Source organism: Mandrillus leucophaeus, unplaced genomic scaffold, assembly GCF_000951045.1.
Source record: "Mandrillus leucophaeus isolate KB7577 unplaced genomic scaffold, Mleu.le_1.0 Scaffold682, whole genome shotgun sequence".
NCBI classification, from domain to species: Eukaryota; Metazoa; Chordata; class Mammalia; order Primates; family Cercopithecidae; genus Mandrillus; species Mandrillus leucophaeus.
Genome location: NW_012107386.1, coordinates 776,459 through 796,991, shown reverse-complemented (window position 1 = coordinate 796,991; position 20,533 = coordinate 776,459). Strand labels below are relative to the sequence as shown.

At 36.0% G+C, this 20,533-nt stretch overlaps 1 protein-coding gene across 7 annotated transcripts in view; it reads right to left on the bottom strand.

Annotated features, from left to right (window-relative positions):
* PTPRK (protein tyrosine phosphatase, receptor type, K) overlaps positions 1 to 20,533 on the bottom strand; it is a 594,458-nt gene that overhangs the window by 358,876 nt on the left and 215,049 nt on the right. For 6 of the 7 annotated variants that reach the window (XM_012002300.1, XM_012002301.1, XM_012002302.1 and 3 more), the window contains exon 3: positions 18,829 to 19,100. The exons of the other annotated variant lie outside the window; for it this stretch is intronic. In XM_012002300.1, coding sequence (XP_011857690.1) covers positions 18,829 to 19,100 — 272 coding nt within the window. The remainder of the gene's footprint in view (positions 1 to 18,828; positions 19,101 to 20,533) is intronic. 7 annotated transcript variants of the gene reach the window in all.

The window sequence follows — 20,533 nt, the reverse complement described above, 5'->3', positions numbered from 1 at the left end:
ATGTTAGCCAGGATGGTCTCGATCTCCTGACCTCGTGATCCACCCGTCTCGGCCTCCCAAAGTGCTGGGATTACAGGCTTGAGCCACCGCGCCCGGCCTTTTTTTTAAAAAAATAAAACAAAACTTGTGAGAAACAAGGCACTCCAACTCACCATGGCAGTTTAAGAAATAGATTATAGGCCAGGCGCGGTGGTTCACGTCTGTGATCCCAGCACTTTGGGAGGCCAAGGTGGGTGGATCAAGAAGTCAGGAGATCCAGACCATCCTGGCTAACACGGTGAAACCCATCTCCACTAAAAAAAATACAAAAAGTTAGCCCGGCGCGGTGGTGGGCACCTGTGGTCCCAGCTACTCAGAAGGCTGAGGCAGTAGAATGGCATGAACCCGGGAGGCGGAGCTTGAAGTGAGCGGAGATCGCATCACTGTGCTCCAGCCTGGGCGACAGAGCGAGACTCCATCTCAAAAGAAAAACAAAAAAAAGAAGAAGAAGAAAAAAAAAGAAATAGATTATATACCAGCATGCTGCTCAAAAAGCATTGGCAAATGGCAGTTCTTTGTCATGCCTATTTTGTTACTTCCATATTTCTTAAATAATTTTTTTCTGAAGATAAAAATAGCTCTTTATTCTACCCAAGTATTCTTTCCTTGAATGCTATAAAGATGACCTAAACAGTAAGTTTGAAAAAGAAGACAAGAAAGAGTCGATATGCTTTTTACTAGATTTTTGAAGAATTCCCTTTTCAAAGTCATCATTTCATTGGTTTATCACTGTCATTTTAGTGCAGACCAATTAATATCTGAAATAACATTGACTAATGGAAGTGGCTTTAACCAGATTTTTCTCCTTCCTTTATTTTTCTTCTTTACATAAATCACCAAATAATATTGGATTCTCCTTCTACATCATTAGTAGCTTAGAGGATTTAAAGTTTCCTTTTTTCTACAAAGAGTCCATAAACACACCAGGCTTGAATAGTTAGTCTAGGTACTTTGACTTGCCTTGTTTATATAAAATGGAAATGTAAGAAAACAAGTCTATTAGAACCTAAATGTATCATTGCTATGGTAGCATTACTTTTCTCTGGCTGAGAAAGTCAAGAAACATACAAAAAGAAACGAAATCAAGAAAACCTATAGAAATGAAACATTTATAGTTAACATCTAAAAAACAAGTAATTTAGGAAAGACAGGCTCTCCAAGCAGGTTGAAAATTGGATCTTTCAGAAAGATATAGAATCTGTCAATTATGCTAAGCAAAACTCAAATGTTTCATTTCTGCCATAATAAAATTAATAGCATATTTTAAACTCTGACTACACAAATGAATTGTTATTAAAAGAATTCGCCCAGAAGAACCCAAATACAATTTCATTGAGTAAGACCAGTATCCTTCTACTAATCAATCCCTCAGTATTTATTAGTTATCTGTTATGTACTAGGTATTATGATGGATGCTATAGAGTATGTATTAGTTTTTTCTCACCCTGCTATGAAGAAATACCCAAGACTGGGTAATTTACAATCACAGCAGAAGGCGAAGGGGAAGCAGGTGTCTTCTTCACAGGGCGGCAGAACAAAGTGAAGGGGGAAGCCTCTTACAAAACCATCAGATCTCCTGAGAACTCACTCACTCTCACAAGAACAGCGTGGGGGAAACCATCCCCATGATTCAATTACCTTCGCCTATTCCGCCCTTGGCATGTGGAGATTATGGGGACTACAATTCAAGACGAGAATTGGGTGGTGACACAGAGCCTAACCATATCAGGCAATAGAGGACAATATAAGAATCTGTACCTTTATTTCACCAAAAACATTCAAGAAGGTTATAACTCAACGAATCATGAATGCCAAAAGAATGATAGAATGGATTGGATTTCCATTTGCCAGGAAGTAGAGCAATGGATACATTGGAATAAGCTAGTAAGTGAAAACAAAAACAGATAATTTAAGAGAAACTAAGATAAAGATAATTTAAAGAGAAACTAAGAAGACAGATGTTATAAAACAGAACTGGGGCTAGACAAGAAACAGAGAGAGCCTTAGGGATCAGCCACTTTATCATGACAAAGAGGAGTTAATAATGTTATTTTCATTTGAGAGAATCAGCCAGGTGTGGTGGCTCATGCATGTAACCCCAACACTTTGGGAGGCTGAAGCAAGACTATCACTTGAAGCCAGGAGTTCAAAGCCAGCCTGGTCAACATAGGCACACCCCATCTCTGCAAAAATATTTTAAAAATTAGCCGTGTGTGGTGGCATGTGCCTGTAGTCCCAGCCACTTGGGAGGCTGATGAAGGAAGGATCACTTGAGCTCAGGAGTTGGAGACTGCAGTGAGCTATGGCTGCACCACTGCATTCCAGCCAGGGCAACAGAGTGATACTTTGTCTCAAAAGAAAAACAATTAAAAGAATCAAAGTTTTACTTCAGAAAAATTAATACTAATATGGTGTCAGTTATACATGATCTGTGTGGGGAAAACAGACGTGCAAGAAGTATACTTGAAACACCTCAGAGGTCTGAGGTTCAGGTCACATGACATGAAATAGGGTGGTAGTAGGAATAAAAAACTATCAGATAAAAACTCATTTCAACAGACATGTTTAAAGAATCTGGATGCCAGTTAGATGTAAGGGGAGTAAGAAAGTGTGAGAAATTGGTTCTATTTTAGATATGATGAGTTTAAGGTGATGTACATCAATGTGGAAATTTCTAGCAGGCAGATAGAGGGCTCAGAGCTCAGAAGAAAAAAAATATATATATACACATATATACATATATATACACACCCACACATGCACACATAGACACACACATACAAGACAGAGACACAGAGAGACAAAGAAAAAGACACAGAAAAAATGTATATGCATGATTCCAACACTAAGGAAGAGTATCATAAAAGACCCTACTTTAGGCTATACATCAAATCAAACCCAAAGTCATCAAATATTTAAATTTGAAAGGCAAATCATAAAATTTTTAGAAGAAATATAGAATAAAATAAACTCAGTGTTAGGAAGGGCTTCTTAACAAAGTCACTTTTTTTGTATTTGTAAAGTAAAAACAAATCAATAAAATCATCAACATTAAAATTAAGGCTTTTTGTCCAAAGAACTATAAGAAAGTGAAAAAATAAGCCCAAGCTAAGATGAGCATGTATTATTGTCAAATGATTACTATCTAGACTAGAAAAGAAGGCTTCCAAATTGATAAGAAACAGATAAACCAAGAGATAACTGAGCAAAAGACATAAATGAAAATCTGACAGGAGTAAAAACACAAACAATAAATATTTGAAAACATGCTCAACCTCAATGACAGTCAGAAAAAATTCAAATTTGGACCACAATATTATCCTTACCTAATAGGAAAAACAATCTGAAAATGTGCAAATAAATACCAAGGGTTACTCAGCATACGCATCAATAGAAATGCATAGTGCCAACTGGAATGCCAATTGTTCAATCATTTTGGCAAACAACTTAGAGTCAACTTATCAAGTTGAATACATAAACCACATGACTTAGCAATATCACTACTTAGCAATATCATACACATGTACGTGAATGCTCATAACAATATTTTTTAAAATATTACCACTAGAAAACCAGGAAACAACCCAAATATCCATAGACAAATGACTGAATAATCAATTTTAGCTTATTCAAAAACAGAATGCTATACAACACTGAAAAAAATGATTACCACTACATAAAAATCCTGGATGTTGACTGGGAAACAAAATCGAGTAGCCAAAAAAATATACAAATCATGATATCATTTATAAAGCATTTGTTAATTGTATAAAACAAAATATTTGTTTAAAGTAAATTAAAGAAAAAAGAAACAAAATGATGAACAAAAAATTCAAAATACTACATTCCTTGGTATAGAAGGAAAGTTTTAATGGAGAGAAACTTTTAGGAAATTCTGGTGAGATTAAGTTGATTTCCATAAAACATACATATATTATTATTCTTTATATTTCCTGATTAGTCATGTATTATAAAATATTTCACCAAAAATAAATATTAATAAAAGAAAACTGAATACATGAACTGCCTGCATTCAGAGGAAGGTTTTTTAAAAAGGAGAAAAAAGAGAAAATGATCAAAAAAGTTTACCAAAAAATAAAGGGTAGTACAGGCTTTTAGATCTAAGGAAAGAAGGAGAGTCCAATAATCTCAAACATTACATGGAAGACAAGGGGAATAAAGACTTGGGAAAAGTCAGAGATATCTCATCAGAAGACAGAAATTTTCAGGTGTGTGAAAGGAATAGCAACCAAGTTACAAGACAATAATTGGAAATGAACTAGAAGCGTCAAGTAAAAACCACCCTACGAAGTCTAGCTATGAAGAACACATGTCCAGAAAGACAGGACAAAGTTTTTCACTGTCCTTCTGGACATCAATTCTTCATAAGTTTCATAAACTTTCAAAAAGTTTTGCAGCTGAATGAAACCTTTACATATTTGCAGAGAGACAGGTAGGAATCAGTGGACACATGGTGTACACTGGAGTAGGCCTGGAGAAAAGAATCAAAGATGCAGGAGAAGGCAGATCATTGTTAAGGTTACATGCCACTTTTAAATAAATAATATTGTAAATGATAGGGTTGCTATTCTCTACATTAAATGCCTCACCACTCAATAGTCAAGCCAATAGGTTATCAATTACAACCCTGCTAGAGAACAACTTCTTAGTTCAAAGATTTAACATTTCTCATTCTTTTTTCACTTACCACACAGTCTAATCCAACTGAGCATTCACTAGACCTTTTTAAAAACTGAGACCAACTAAAGGACATGGTACAGGCATCACCTCTCCTACTCTCCAATTCTCTTAACCTCTGGTGCAAGAACAAAATCTTTTCCTAATAGGGACATGGTTCCTCTTGGAAGAGGAGTGGGAAGTGAAAGTTAGGGTGTAAATGGGATTTCCTGGAACAAAGCTGAAGGCAGAGAGGGGTGGGAGAGCATAGAGTCCAGGAGTAATCAAAAATCAATGCAGATCATCTAGACAGTAGGGAAGCATTAGAGACCAGACACAGGAGTCCTGGTCTGCAACCACGGTTCGGACCCTACACAAGGCAATGGCCATGCTGAATGTGGTAGCTGCTACATAAAGCAGCTTGCTGACCTCCCCTCGCTGGAGTTACTGCCGCCGAAGTCTGTTACATCAGCAGCTGAAATAACTTCACATCAGCCTCTTTGTTTTATATTACAGAAGGAGAGAACCTTAAAAACACTTAAGAATTAAATAATGATGTGTGGCCAGGTTGTAATAAGAAGTACAAATGCCACTCTAATTCCTATTTTCCAAACCATTCCCTCTGAGTTAAAATATTCAGGTTTTTAAATTTCTCCTTCTCATGGTTAATAAATTAACACCATTTTTATAGAAAATTTCCAATTCTCCTTGGTACCAGTTCACTCCCTGCCAACAATATGATCACAAATAATGGTTTAAATAATCTCCCTAACCCACTCTCTTTCTAGTAGAGGTAATAAGATTGAAAAATAATATGAAAAGTTCCAGTCTCGGTGCCTACAAAAAAAATGCCATCCATTTGTATGAAGGCTAATCAGAAATGCAAAGGTACTGGACAATGAGCAGCCTTTCTCTTATATCTTTCTTTTATAAGCTTAGTGAGCTACTCTGTCTTCACCCAACAAGCACATGCTTTATTCAGTTAGTTACAGATGACCAAGTTTTGACTTAGATAACAGGGGAAGTAGATTGTGCCCTCTTTCTCTCTGATTTCTGGTCACTCCATAAGATAGCTGATAGACATACACGGTCTCAACGAGTGTAGAGATGATTTGTTAAGGAGGATTTATTAGCTGAGGTGAGAGGATTGTTTCTGCAACATGAGCTCTCTCTGAACTAGAGTGAGACCCAAGGCTGAAACTCAATACAGGGCATAACCTCTTGACAAGGGTAGTCCACTAAATTTCAGTTAGCAGAGTGATAACTAAGAAGCAGAGGATAACGTTGCCTTCTGTATCCTTTGCCTGATGTTTTTCCAAAAAAAAAGAACTCTGAACAAGGAAGATCCAGAAACAAACTCATTTAAAAATGCTGTACCTTACACAACTCAGGCCCATAACTAAATAACTCAACTGGCTCCAAATTGGGAAGCAAATGGCAATGAAAAAGCAGAAAGGACCTTTTGCTGCACTGTGAAGGCAGCCCACTGACAATTCTCAGAGGAAAGCGGCACCGCAAAAAGGAACTCTCAACATGAACAAGGAGCTTCCTGCTGCCAATCAATGGGGTACTCTTGGCTGTACACTGAGTGAATGCCATTTATTAACTGGGCTGCATTAAAACCAGCAGGTCCATTTGTGAACAGCAACACTTTATTTTCCAGGAGATCTTGGGGGAGTAGCATGCCCTTCTATGGCACAATGAATCTTACTTGGCATACTGGACATAGAACTTGTCCGACTTGGAACCACTTGGTACTTAAAGCAAATAAAGGATTAGAACATCCAGGTGTAGGAGATTAAGGACTTAACAGGCAGATGGAGGAGAAGAGCATAATCTGGACATCCTTCAGCCTTTATTGTAAGGGAAAGTTCCCCCGGGATCCCAGCAGAAAGAACAAAACTTGAACAAAATTTAGCAATTCTGTTGACAAAATAATCTTTGAATAGACTTTTAAAGAACATTAGTTTGTATGCCAAAAACCTGATTACCTTTCATAACAAAATAAATAATTCTCTACCCAAGAGAAAGGGAACTAAGTAACAAAAATATGACTTGCCCTCCACAGGTCATCATCTAAAAATGTGAACAGTGCAACTTCATGGGTCTAGTTCGTACAGAGAGGGTTTGAATTGTGCAGTGTGCGGATGTCCAGTAAATGCTGTGTTATGGGCCCCCTTTGATCTGCTAAATTCAGTCGTCAGATTGACTTATAAAAATCATCACTGTCATCACATTGTTCTGCTGATTAGCGTCTTCTGAGTGGTCCAAGCACCGAGGAGTCAGACAAATCTCCCACCCCAGATTTGGAAACTTCTCAACAAGGTACAACTTATTCAGCATACCCCTTCCCTCCTCATTTCAAGACCCTCCATGCGGGCCAGAGAGAGCAGTATGGCTGTCCCCTTACACAGTATGATCGTCCTCATTTCTGACTGCCTGAGACTGCTATCTATGCCTTATAATTGGGAACCCTCAAGTGCCTTTTACTCCTGCCTTTACACACCCACCATTTTTATGCCCACTACAGTAGCTCAATTTTGTAAGAGACAGGGTCTTGCTATGTTGCCCAGGCTGATTAGAACTCCTGGGTTCAAGCAATCCTCCTGCCTCAGCCTCTCGAGTACCAGATCAATTTTTATCGGATCCCAGAGCCCACATGTTTCTTCCTTCTTGGAGCTCCCTTATTAGTACTGTTTTCTCTGCAATATTAATATTTTAATCCTTTTCCTTCCCATCTAAGGGTCATGACCAACACTCGTATCACAAAAAAACAGGTTAACAGGAGGAAAACACAACAAATTTATTTGATCATAGTTTACATAACACAGGAGCCTTCAGAAGGAAAACCCAAAAATATGGCAAAAAATGAGTTTTTATGCTTAGTTTCAATGTTGTATGGACACCCATGTAGAAATATGATTTCACATGAAGACTAGGATCTAATCAATGCTAGTAGACTGAGGTGGGGAAACCCAGCAAGGCCTGTCCACGTTCTTCTTGGCCACTTTGTGCAGCATTTCTTCCTTCTGGGTACAGGGCAGGACCCTTTCTAGGATTTGGGTCTTTTGACCTACATGCAAACAAGATAGGTCAGATAATTTCTTCCTGGCCAGTTATTTCACAGAAAGGCAGGTGAAAGTTAGAGCAATTGTTTTCAGGTGTTATGGTTGGCTTTGAAGAAAAAGAGAGGTTCTGGTTTCTATGCCCTGCCATGGGGAAGAGGTTCCTGTAGAAGCCAACTATAGTTTCAGTGGCTAGCCTTGGGGGAGTAGAAGTGAGAGACAGGAGGGAAGGAGAAGGTCAGAGAGAAACTTTTATTTCTGAAACTGCTCTGGAGGCTTTCATTTTGGAGATTGTTTTCTGAGCCCCAACAACTCTTTGGACATTTAATGAAACAAAATACAAGGCTGCCAATGTGGATGTTTTATCTCTCTCTGAAGACTTTCTTCCCCTCGTTGTTTAATTATGGCATTTTCAAATATTATGAGTTAGTGATAATAGTATAACCAAGTCTTATTTAACCATCATTTTCCATTAAAAATTATCGATGTATGGGCAATTGTCTTAGTGGATTTTATATTCCCTAAGGAAAAGTATAAAATTGTTTTCATACTTTTTTGCTGGTTTTGTCCCCAAACCCAGACTAGTGCTAAGCGTATAGTAAAAACTCAGCACGTGGTTGTGGAAATGAATTGAACTTCAGTTCACCAAAGTTCTGAGCATTCCATGAAGTATTCAGCTACATTCAATCAAATCTTGGATACACAACCCATGAAACCATTCAGTGTTCTTAAAGAAACATTAACAAATAATATGAAAGAATAAGTCCACTGAGAAAGTGTATGGATATAAAATAATTCTAACTTTACTCTTATACCATCATTGAATACTTAATCAGCAAGCCAATTTTCTTTTGACACCAAGACTGGAAAATCATCACCAATATACAGCCTGGCACAGGAGAGAGGGACTAGAATTTCACAGGAGAGAGGAGAGCTAGCTCTATTCTCACTAGAAACATGACCTTAAGCAAGTCACTTATCCTCTCTCAGCCCTTATCTCTAAAATAAAAATAGTTGTACTTTTCCCAGTGACCCCACAGTGCTATTGTGAGAATGATTTTTTTAAATTTATACAATTGCTTTCTGAAATGCAAAGCACCTAATTGTCATTTTGCCTTTATGGGACACCCAGACCTTTTTAAAAGAGGGCCTATAATACTATTGGAGGAAAAATACCTGAAATACATATAACAAGCAAAATGTCTAATGAGCAATGCAGGCCACACACATCCAAGGAGAAGGGCGTGACCACTGAGTGTGGAGGTGTTAAGCAAAGACTACATGGTAGAAGTGGACATAAAGTTGGGTCTCAAAGGACAAGCAGAACTTGGACAAGGGAAAGGAAGAAACAAAGCCATTTCAGGACATACATACATTACATCCTACAAAAAAAAAAAGAATGGTAGAAAGATTGGAGTAGTTGTCTGATGCTAAATGATGAAGGACCTCAAACAAAGGCTGAGTGTTTTGACTTTAAAGGAAACACTGGCAAAATCTGAGGAGCTCAATATCAGCAAATTAGCATCCCCCAACAAGTAATTGACTTATAATAGATTTTAAGGTGAGAGAAAATAGGAAATTACCGTTATCGAGACCAGACACAATCAGAGCTGGGAGCAGAGTAAACAGTAAAAAAAGACTAAAGAAAAATATAAATGGGAAGCACGTACAAGATAAGACTAAGAATGAGTAAATAGGGTCCCTTGATAAAAATTATCTGAAAGCATGAGGATTCTTTCCTCAGATTGCAAAGCTCTACATAACTGGAATCTGCCCATCTCATCTTGAAACAGGTAACCTTTGACCTCTGTACCAATCTCCGTCCCTCTGCAATGCCAATTTCCTTCCATATTTAGGTCCTTGGTTTTTTTCTGTCTCTAACATATTTCCCCTGATCTCTGCATGCCTAGTTCGTTTTTCTCATTCAGATCTCCAGGTGACAGTTCTTTCTAGACCACCTGGTCTAATGCAGTTTCTAAGACTTCTGCTCTCATATTTTTTTAATTTTAATTATTTCTTTAGCACTTATTGTATTCTAATCTTTTTCTCATTTATTTATCCAGATTTTCTCCCCCACTAGCTCTGACCCCTAGAGTAGAATTCCTGGGACTATAGGATCCTTGAGACTTACTCAGCACTGTCCAACCCCAGCACCCAGAAGGGTGCCTGGCATGGATTAGGTTGCTCAATATCCACTCACCAAATGGATAAAATAAATAAGTCAGTACAGCAGTCCTTCAGAGAGAAAGTGTTTCTGTTTTATTCAGATCTAATTGGGTCCTGTGCCTTCTTTAGGCTGGGAATTCCTCTTCCCTTAAATGCTCTGAGTGATTCCCAAATCTTTTCAATTCTGTCTCTTTTCTACTTAACTAGGTCTAGTTGGTGTCTGTAATTTTTAAATAAGAGCTTTAAATAGACAACTCTGTGAACCTAATAAATCACAGTAGACTAGCTATCATCCCATATTGCAGGGACTGAAACTCAAGAAGTCCCACAACATAGTCACTCAATGAGCAAGGAGGCCTTGACAGAATGGACATGAACACGTGACAACGGATAGTAAATACAGGTCACATGACAACTAATCCAAACCTTTACCCAATATACAAAATGGCCTCTACGTTTTTCTCCAACACCATTAAAAAAAAAAAAAAAAAGAAAAGGAGACCTTCTACTTCTAATTCTCACACATTGTGTCACAATGTCTAATATATGTACCAGAAAAACAATTATTTGGTTATCTTTATTGTTCTGCTTACAATGGGTCTCACTCCATCCCCACAAGACACAGAAAGAGGGGACTAAATGAAAGAAAAAACAAACAAACAAACAACAACCAAAAACAAAACACAGAAATTCATCTTGGTGTTTATGGAGCTAAACTGACTTCATCTCTTTGTCTTATATTACTAAAGTTTATAAGCAAACCAAAAGTGTCTTTTAATAAATATAAGTCCAGAGAACCACGCTGTTTTTCATTATTATATTTGTGATGTTGTTGCAAAATGTCAGGCTCTAAAGATATTTAAGCTTGCACCAAACTTTGTCTCTAGGTTCTAGAAATTTTTCGTTCTTTATTATTTTATTGAATTATTACTTGGTATAAATTTGACTATAGACCTTCTTTTTAAACATAAAATGAGTATTGATTTACTGCTTCCAGAGGACTGAGAAGAATGATTTTTTTAACAGATCATTCAAAGAATATTAAGAATCTAATTCTCATAAGGGAATTCCAGTGGTGTGTGCAATGACTATTTATAATTAAATGCAGAAATAACATGTAGTAGCTAGTTTTATAATGACAGTTTTAAGAACACCTTTTGAAAATCAAGACAGCTAAAATTAACTATAAATTGTCCACTAGATTATATAAGTAAAATTTAGTGTCCAAAGTTTGTTTTCCTTCATATTCTAACCCTACTAACAACAGAATAGATTCTGTGTAATATTATGTAAAGAATAATAAAATTGAAAAGACTACAAATGTCTGACATTTGCTGTACATTTCCTTCTTCCCACATTCTCTCAAATTAAAAATGTATTTATTTTCCAAGAATTGAAACTGAAATCACCACAGCACAAAAGTTTTTAGATAAACTGTTTTTAAATAAAAAACATATTCATTTTTGTTTTTCCCTTATAACACCAATATTTTGTTCACATATTATATATAGACTAAAGTGAAGAAAAATCAGTCTTTGAAATGAAAATGGACAAAGAGTTCACACAGAAATTCAAGTTGTTCAAAAACTGGAAAGCCCTAAAACTAGACCAATTCCAATTAACTATCAAAGTCAGCAGACAACATAATTGAAGAAAAAATTAATCTTAAATTGTTATCTATTTGTTATGTATTATATGAAATGGTATAGCATTGTCAGAAACAGCATTTAAACTGATTAGAAGGAAACGGTTCTCACATTTATCTGCCTGATCAATTTATGCTAAATAATTAATAAAGAAGTATGCAAAACAAGAAATCAGAAATGTATTTTTTCAGATTCAGCAAACCGAAGTGAGTGCTAGTTGAGTACATAAGCAAAGAACTGGCATCTCTTCCACTGCTCCTTTTAGCATTTGTCTTCCTCATTCCCCTTAGATAAGACAAACTCCTAAGTAAGAAAAAATCATGCATTGAACAAACAATGCTTATTTCTCCTGACCGCTCATTATTTTTCAGTTACTAAAAGGGAATTGAACTAATTTATGGAAATGTTTCTCAAAAGAAACAATGAAAGGTACTGTGGCAGCTCCCACCACCCTATATAAAAGCAGTATGACTGAGCAGAATAAAAAGAGGCTTATTACATATTTACAGTAATTGTCCTGTTAACTATCAGGACTCTTTTGTTCATCAGTTAAAATTTATTTACACAACCATAAGTTTCATCAATGAATCAACAATAACCATTTAAGGTCAAAGTAGAGCAGACATTTTGTAATAAAAGCAAATCACCATCAGGAACCAGAGACAAGTCACCTTCACAGGGTTCTAAGTTTTAAGAAAACAATAACTATAATAATATGAGGGCCTTCTCAACCCATTTGGGGTACTCTATTTGCAACAAAGAGAATTGTGATCAAATAAAAGGTATTTTGTCAGTGTAAAAATAAGCCACAATGACCATATTAGGTAAATCCTGTTGCCGTAACTAAAATAAGTCTATCTAGTTGTGGCTAACTTCAGAAGTCACTGATACAGCTAAAGACCAAACTCATAAAAGTCATACTGTTTTACTAAAGACAAAAAATGAGAAATAATATTGCTGCACCACTAAATAAGCACAACTTCAACTGTGCATGAAGGTAAGAAACATTTACTTAGCACACGTTCAAATATTAATACAAATAAAAGATGACAAACACGAAAGTTTCCAGCCTAGTATCCCATACACAGTAGATACCCAATAGATCATCTTTCCTTCCTTGCTTTCTAGCCCCTTTGGTCAGTGATCCACTGTCTTACCGACCTATTTACATTTTCAAGTATGTAAGTGTGTCTTCTCTCTCCAACTACATTGAAAAATAAAAATTGCTTCATTCATTGATAGATACATATTTTTTTAATTCTACCATATGTCTTACATGTGCTACCCACAAACAGTATGTGCTGACAGGTAGTATTGCTCGAAAGCTTAAGACACAACATGAAGTATAACATTGCTTTTGGCTGTGCAGAAGAATATTCATCTAAAAATTTTTTGAATAATAGTTTTTTATTATTATTATTATTATTATTATTATTATTACTTTGAGAATAGGACCCAGGCTCCTTGAAAGCCTTCTTCTGTCACCCTCAGTTTGTCAGCTATTTCCTTCCTCACAGTTACAAAATGACCACAATGGCACCAAGAGCCATGTTCTCATACAACAGCACTCTCTTTAGGATCAGGGAGTAACATCATTCCCAGAAGTTTCCTGGCAGAATTTCTTTCCTAACTAATGGACCAGAACTGTGTCACATATAGCCATCCTTACCTACAAAGAAGCTGGGAAAGCAAGTAAGCTGGTTGGAACTCCTGCCACTATGAAAGAAAGCGAGGAGAATGACTAATAAATAGACAACAAACAATATCCGCAACACTGCTATACAAGATCATGAGCAGAGTCACTTACAATGCTTATGCAGGAAGTTACCTCTATATGATATATCCAGAGAAAAAAAAACCCTGCTGCTTGCCTTTCTAAAGTGGGTCTCTATATGGATGAATGCAGATCAGCAAAAAAATTGGAAGAGTTCTGAGAGCTATGACAGAGGAGGGACATCCCCTCTTTTTACTCTTTGCATGGATGGTTTTTACTCTTTGCATGGATGGTTCATGAGTATGTTCTTCTTACATAGGCTACTGCGCCTGAAGATCAATCTTTTAGAGGTTTTTTATTCAAGTAAAAATGGTCACTTGGTTTAACGTCAATCTTTTCAGATCCAAAGCCAGTAGAATCTCTGGAGTATAACAATCTTTCTACTGCCAAAATATCAATATAATATACATTAATATAACCCTTTTAAAAGGAGACAAAAACAGAAAATCTCATGCCTGTCAATTCTTACTTTTTTTCCAAACCGATGGAAAAATGTTAAGAAGAAAATGCATTGCAAAAGTTGTGTTTGTTTCTCCATGTATTGGGGGAGAAAAAGGCACTTTCTGCTATATTATCACATTCTAATTTCTGGCCAAACCCCTGTAGTTTTCATCACGCATCATTTTTGTGATTAATGATGTGCACCCAGTTAATGGAAAACAGCAGATTAGGTTTCCACTAATAGTTTTGCAAGTTACGTACGTCTGCCTGCCTCATTTACTAACAACCTCACTGTTCAGTAAGAAAGTATGGATTTAATCCCAAAGCAGAACTTAGTTTTATGAATACAAGACAGGTCAGACTTCCAGAGTGGAGAAAATTATGCTTTTAGAGGTATGCTGATCTTCAGCTGAAATTTAACATGGAGATGATACCTAAGGATTTGTGGGGTTTTCCCTATTTACTTCTATTTAGCAATCAATATAAGAATCTACAGTACTTATTTGTGGCCTATAAAATACATAGAATAGCATCTTTCAACCATAGCAACTAAAACAAATGTAATATGATAATTTCTATAATTAGTATACTAAGCTGAAAAGACATCGATTGTTCTGAAAACATAGGTGAAAAACAGTTTGTTCCTTATATGTTAGTGGATCACTGCAATGATTATGTCAAAAAGCAAAATTTACATTTGCTGGTTCTAAGTAATTGTAATTTACAAAAAAAAAATACACAGTACAGTGGAAAGCATCTAGGAATAGAGGAATCGACAGAAAAGAATTCTAGTCTCATTTCCACTTCAAATTACTTTAGAAACTAAACTATCTTTTGTTTTTGCTCTCCCCACTACATTTTATATTTACCTCTCTCATGCCATTTAACCATCGCTATGGTATTTCAAGTTATATCTATGTATATCTCACATTTCCCATCTGGACTAGCCTCCTTAAGAGCAGAGTAAACATCTGATTTACATTTTTATCTTCTACAGTGCAAAGCTAGACTGCAAACTTCATGAGAAAAGGGACTTGCTTGTGTACCCCCAAGAGTTAGCATGATGTGACCTCACAGTATGTGTCTAATAGTAGATGTTACAATAAATAAAAAACTTGAAAAGAATGCCGTGCTTTCAAAATAAAAGAAAATGGGGATACTCTTTAAGAACCACACTAAGCTAATTAATACCAACAAGTTAGGGAATGATCCAAAAATTTCAAAAGAAGAAACTAAACAAAAAATACAAATGGACAATGACTAGCAAATTTGTTAAGCAGACCAAGATTATATCACTACTGTGACAAAAAGGAAAAACTAAACTAAACGTGTCAATGACTCCCAACACTTACTACAATTTCAAATTACTTTGCCTTTGTGATTTTCTGTGCAAAGTCTTCACCCTGTGTACATTGATCCTTCCTCATCAATCTTCAAGAGAAGATTCAAATATCAAACCTCCATCAAATTTTTGTTTCTTCCTTGATTCTCCTGGACAGAAGAATAATCTCTCTATTCTTTAAACTTCCAAAACGGTTTATCTATGCTTCTCTACTAAAATATAGCACTTATTTTTTTTTTGTTTCCACAGCACCATGCAATCAAGGCTAAGAACAAAATAAAATGACTACAGCTTACAAAAATAAAGAACATAAAGCAATAATAACAGTGACCTTTGAAAGCTATTCTTTTTTTAACTAGGTATTTTTTACCTATATTACTTAATATATCACATACTTCAATATCATAAAGTTTAGCTGGTAGAGTTTCTAAGCAAGCAGTACTTCAGAATTTGCATTTTGTCATAATTTTCCCCCAATCTTAATAATAAATATGCCTTTTAGTTATGGAGAAATTTATTGAGGCAAGTCCTAGAATTGATAAAGCAAAGAATAATTTACAACTGAACATATCCCTCTGCGAAAATGTTGTCAAGGCAAAGAATGCCCTTGACTTGCTAAAAGATGGCTGGAATGAAAAACACAATCTGCTATTCGACAGAGCCAGTATTCTCACCCATTCCTGAGTTGGAAAAGCCTTGAAGAACAACAATTATTTTACGAACAAACAGATCTCCATAAATCATGATGAAAACAAAGTTAAAGTATGAAATACTAAATAATGAAATCCAATGGATCAATTCATGGTTAAGTCTGTCCACATTCTGAAGTTAATTCATTTGGACAAGTCTAATAAGATGTTCAACACATGAAGTTAGTTGTTTCACAGGGGTCACAGCTAAATTGTTTTATGGTCAAGGCAGTCAGATGGTTTTGTTTCTTCACTAAGGATAACATTATTTTATTTAATATGTTTTTACTTAAAAATTTAACAAAAATTATATGAAATATTTCTGAAAATTTATCCAGCTATTTGAACTGGCTTAATAAGAGAGAAAAGGAACTTCAAACGGTAAGTTTGTCCCCAAAAAGCAAGTCTGACACATACCTCTGTATACATAGGAGGTGGTTCCTTTCTTACACAAGAATAGAAATCAAGCCTCCAAATTTCCCTGATGGAATCTCAAAACTGGCCTCCAATATCTGGTATTTAAAGCAGTTGAGTTTCTCTTTAAATATAGAGACATCAGCACCTAAAACACCCATCAAAAAATTCTACCATGTTTTGCCAGCAAACCAGTACTTACCAAACACTTGACAGGATTTGACTTTGAAAGCTATCAAAACGTATGGGAGATTTAATGTTTTTCATGTTACTTTCCAAGAGCAAAAAAAGCACATAAATATAGTTTGTGTTATGTTGGTTGTTTTCTAATAACTAATGTACAGGTACAACTAATAATCTAAATGATTAAATTGATGAAAACATCAATCAAGTAATTTACTGAGCACTAAGCACGTGAATAAAAAGTACTCTGTTGTTTGCTCTCATTGATTAAGCTTTGCAGGTTAAGGAAAAATATGTGAGAGCAAAATAATCACTTAAGAAATAATCTATGGCTCAAATTTTAATCTGCAACAATGAGACATTTACCCATAGCTTCCATGTATTTATTTAGTCATCATTTTCTCTGACAAAACATCTCCAAAATGATGTCACTGGGAAGGCTGAAACTCACCCAGGCACTTTTTGCACTTCTTGCTTAAATACACCACAAGCACATATAATGAAGGGGGTTTTGTCATGCAAAATGAGACTGAACAAAGAATTATTAATCCTGTTCAAAGTACTGTAACTTAACAGTAGAATTAACACCACAGTAATCCGTGCCATAAGAAAATGTTATTAACATCAGTGATTCAAAGATAGATCTTTAACAACTTTGAAAAAATAACTACATGTATGTTATTTCTTAGTTACCAGGAAAGAGAAATATATCATAGATATATTACTTGCTGGATTTATCAACAGTTACTTCTATGTTGTTATTGTTGTTGTTTTAAAGTACAACTGACAGTCTGATTCCTTAAAGAACTATCTACACAGGAAACAAGTTGTGAACAGGGTTGAATACAGGCAATCCAACTTCAAAACCCACATTTTTAATGAGTCTGCTAGATTAATTTTTATTGGGGGTTTTAATTTGTTTTGTGGAAGCTGACTCTATTGATAATTTTATTCTGCTGAATCAGAACTTCTTTCTAGTGCTATGTTAAGCTCCTATGACAGATTCTCATGAAATCAGTATAATGACAATGCATTGTGAGAGTGACCTGGCAAAGACAGGCATCAACCCACTTTTGTCAGAGTTGAGCCCACTGATCTTGCAACAAGTGCTCTAGCATTCGTTTTACACGCTCCCATCCACCTACCTACCATATCATATATGCAGCCCTCCTGGGGCTGTGGACCCTGAAAAAGCAGATGGCTCTCCCAGACTGAAGAGAAACATCCTTATGCTCCAGAATAACAGAATCAACTAGTACCTAATGAAAATCCATTGAAAACTCAATAAACAGATAACGTTGAACTGAAAATCCTACCTGTGGAACTATGCCTACAATGTAGGAGGCTTTTAATAAAACAGAAAACTCAACTCAAAATAAAGCAATTAAAGCAAAGCATTTCTTTTTTCCCCTTCAAGAATAAAGACAAACCTCACTTAAAGAAATAATTCATTTTTAAAAGGCAGAAATAAAACTATTAGTTTATATACTGCTTGCTGACCATCATAAAATATACTTTTACATAAATGTATTCTCATTAGGCTTTATAATAAGCTACAAATAAACAAGTCCTTTAAAAGTTTAAATCTAAAGGTCTAACACCAGATTGACCTTTTAAAGAAATAACAGTATCCAGGGACTGAATCTCATAGTAGGATTACTGAACAAACTCTCCAAACTAGTAAATGAACCTTTTTTCGTTAAGAGTATATAAACTCAGTCACAGAAACATAAAGTAGGTACTGACACTATTGATTATCTGATTTAATCATAATTCAATGAATCATTTCTGAAATAAACATCCAAGGTTTTGTGAATAACTTATCCTTTTTGGCTTATATTTACGTGTCATTTAATTGACAAAATTTAATTCATTATTCAATTAATCAAAATTAAAATAATTAATGAAAATGCCTCCCCCTTAACATAGTTCATGAAACTCTATATCACATTTATTTCCCAAATGTTACTTTCAAAAAGTCAGTAAATCAGTCCAGTCTGAAGATTACAATAAACTCAAAAAGGCTATTTCTTCCTGAACAAAGCTATAGAAAAGAATCTGTCAATAACTAGCTCTTTGTCAAACCACCAACAAATTCTGGACCTAAACTTGATTTTTTTAACATGTAGAAATATTTTCCCTAGTTTAAAGGTTTTGTGCCAATGTCTCCAAACACTTCCTCATCAACAGGGTGGGGAAGAAAGAGAAGCAATCTCTCATTACCATGGGATGCATATTTATATCTGTGTATGACACTTCCCCAACAATGGGGGTGGGGAAGGCAAGAGGGAACTCTCTCATGACCATGACATGCATATTTACATTGATGTATTACACATATAGTGAGATCTGATGACATCAAAACATACACCAGAAAAGTACAGATGATTACCTGATATTCATTGGGCCAAAAGGTGCTCACTGCTAGCTCAGCCCGAAGCCAATCTCTACCCGTGAATCCAGTCACATTCCAAATTGGATTGGCAAGCGGTCCTTTATTCACCCTGACTAATATGTTCAAAGTGCCAGGATTCAGTCCTTTCTGGCTATATAATAGGTAACTGAAATCAATGCAGTGAGTGTCGTTCTCCTTCATCGTAGGCAGCTGAAGTCTGGCCTTTTCTCCAGGGTCGTGATCTGAAGAGTCCACTATCATATAGGACCCTGAAATGACATTACAAATAATAATGCTAAAGAGATATATAAGCAAAGGGAACATATAACAACAAAAATAAGCCAATCCATTCTGAACATTAAATTTAACTTAAAAAGACTGCTTTCCAGAACACAGCCATAGAAATATATCAATCAATTAAGTAGATGAACTGAATTCCTACCAGGTAACAGACAGCATTCAAAGTACAAATTATGTATTAATTCATTTAGTCTCCACAACAACCTGTTGTTATCCTATTTTACAAATTAGGAAATTGAGGCACAGTTAGTAACACTCAAAGCTGGGTTCAAATCCAGATCTCACTCTAAATCTCTGGTATTACTGGACACAAGTCTTTTAATATAATATATATTTTATATATATATATATACACACACACACACACACACCATATACACACACATACACAAAAGTGATACTTTATTGACCTGGTTTACATAGAGGGTACACCTTTATTTTTCATTATCCAGAATATTATTGCAGGGAGATGTGCTTAGAGTACAGATAATGGAACCATTTCTAATTTCATATTGGAAGATCATCATTTATACAAGTTATGGGATCACTTGTAACATATTAATTTTGAACCTCAGTTCAGGGAATGAGGACACTTTGTAGTGTCAGTATGAGGGCTAAAGTTAAAAATGCATAGAGCTGGCCGTGCGCAGTGGCGCACGCCTGTAATCCCAGCACTTTGGGAGGCCGAGGCGAGCGGATCACGAGGTCAGGAGATCGAGACCATCCTCCTGGCTAACACGGTGAAACCCCGTCTCTACCAAAAATACAAAAAATTAGCAGGGCGTGGTGGTGCGCGCCTGTAGTCCCAGCTACTCAGAGGCTGAGGCAGGAGAATGGCGTGAACCCGGGAGGTGGAATTTGCAGTGAGCCGAGATCGCGCCACTGCACTCCAGCCTGGGTGACAAAGCAAGACTCCGTCTCAAAAAAAAAAAAAAAAAATCCCTAGAGCTGAGGATCAGGACATAGTAGATTTCCCCATTTGGAGTCTCACCAACTAAGGTGTCAGCTAATCACCACTACTATTGGCCCCAGTTCTGTAATAGTCCCTACACTCTTGTAGAGCTACAAGAAACCCAGTTGAAAATCACCAATCTACTCCATTGCCTTTGACTTAGTAAGTGTTCATTGGTTATCTATCATGCGGAGGCACAGGACATAAAGAGTCCCACTCCCATAGCTCACATACAGACTTTCCATTGCAGGCAAAGGCCACATAGGGACTAAGTACAAAAATGAGACTGGAACACCAGGCTGCTGCTTTTAGTCCCAGAAAACTCTCCAGTAAAACAACCAATTGTTCTCATGTCATTGTGGATTTTAACAAAGACACATATCACAAAAATGCAAATATGCCTATTTATTACACAGAAGATGGAACACAAATTTTATCGTAAAATATCCT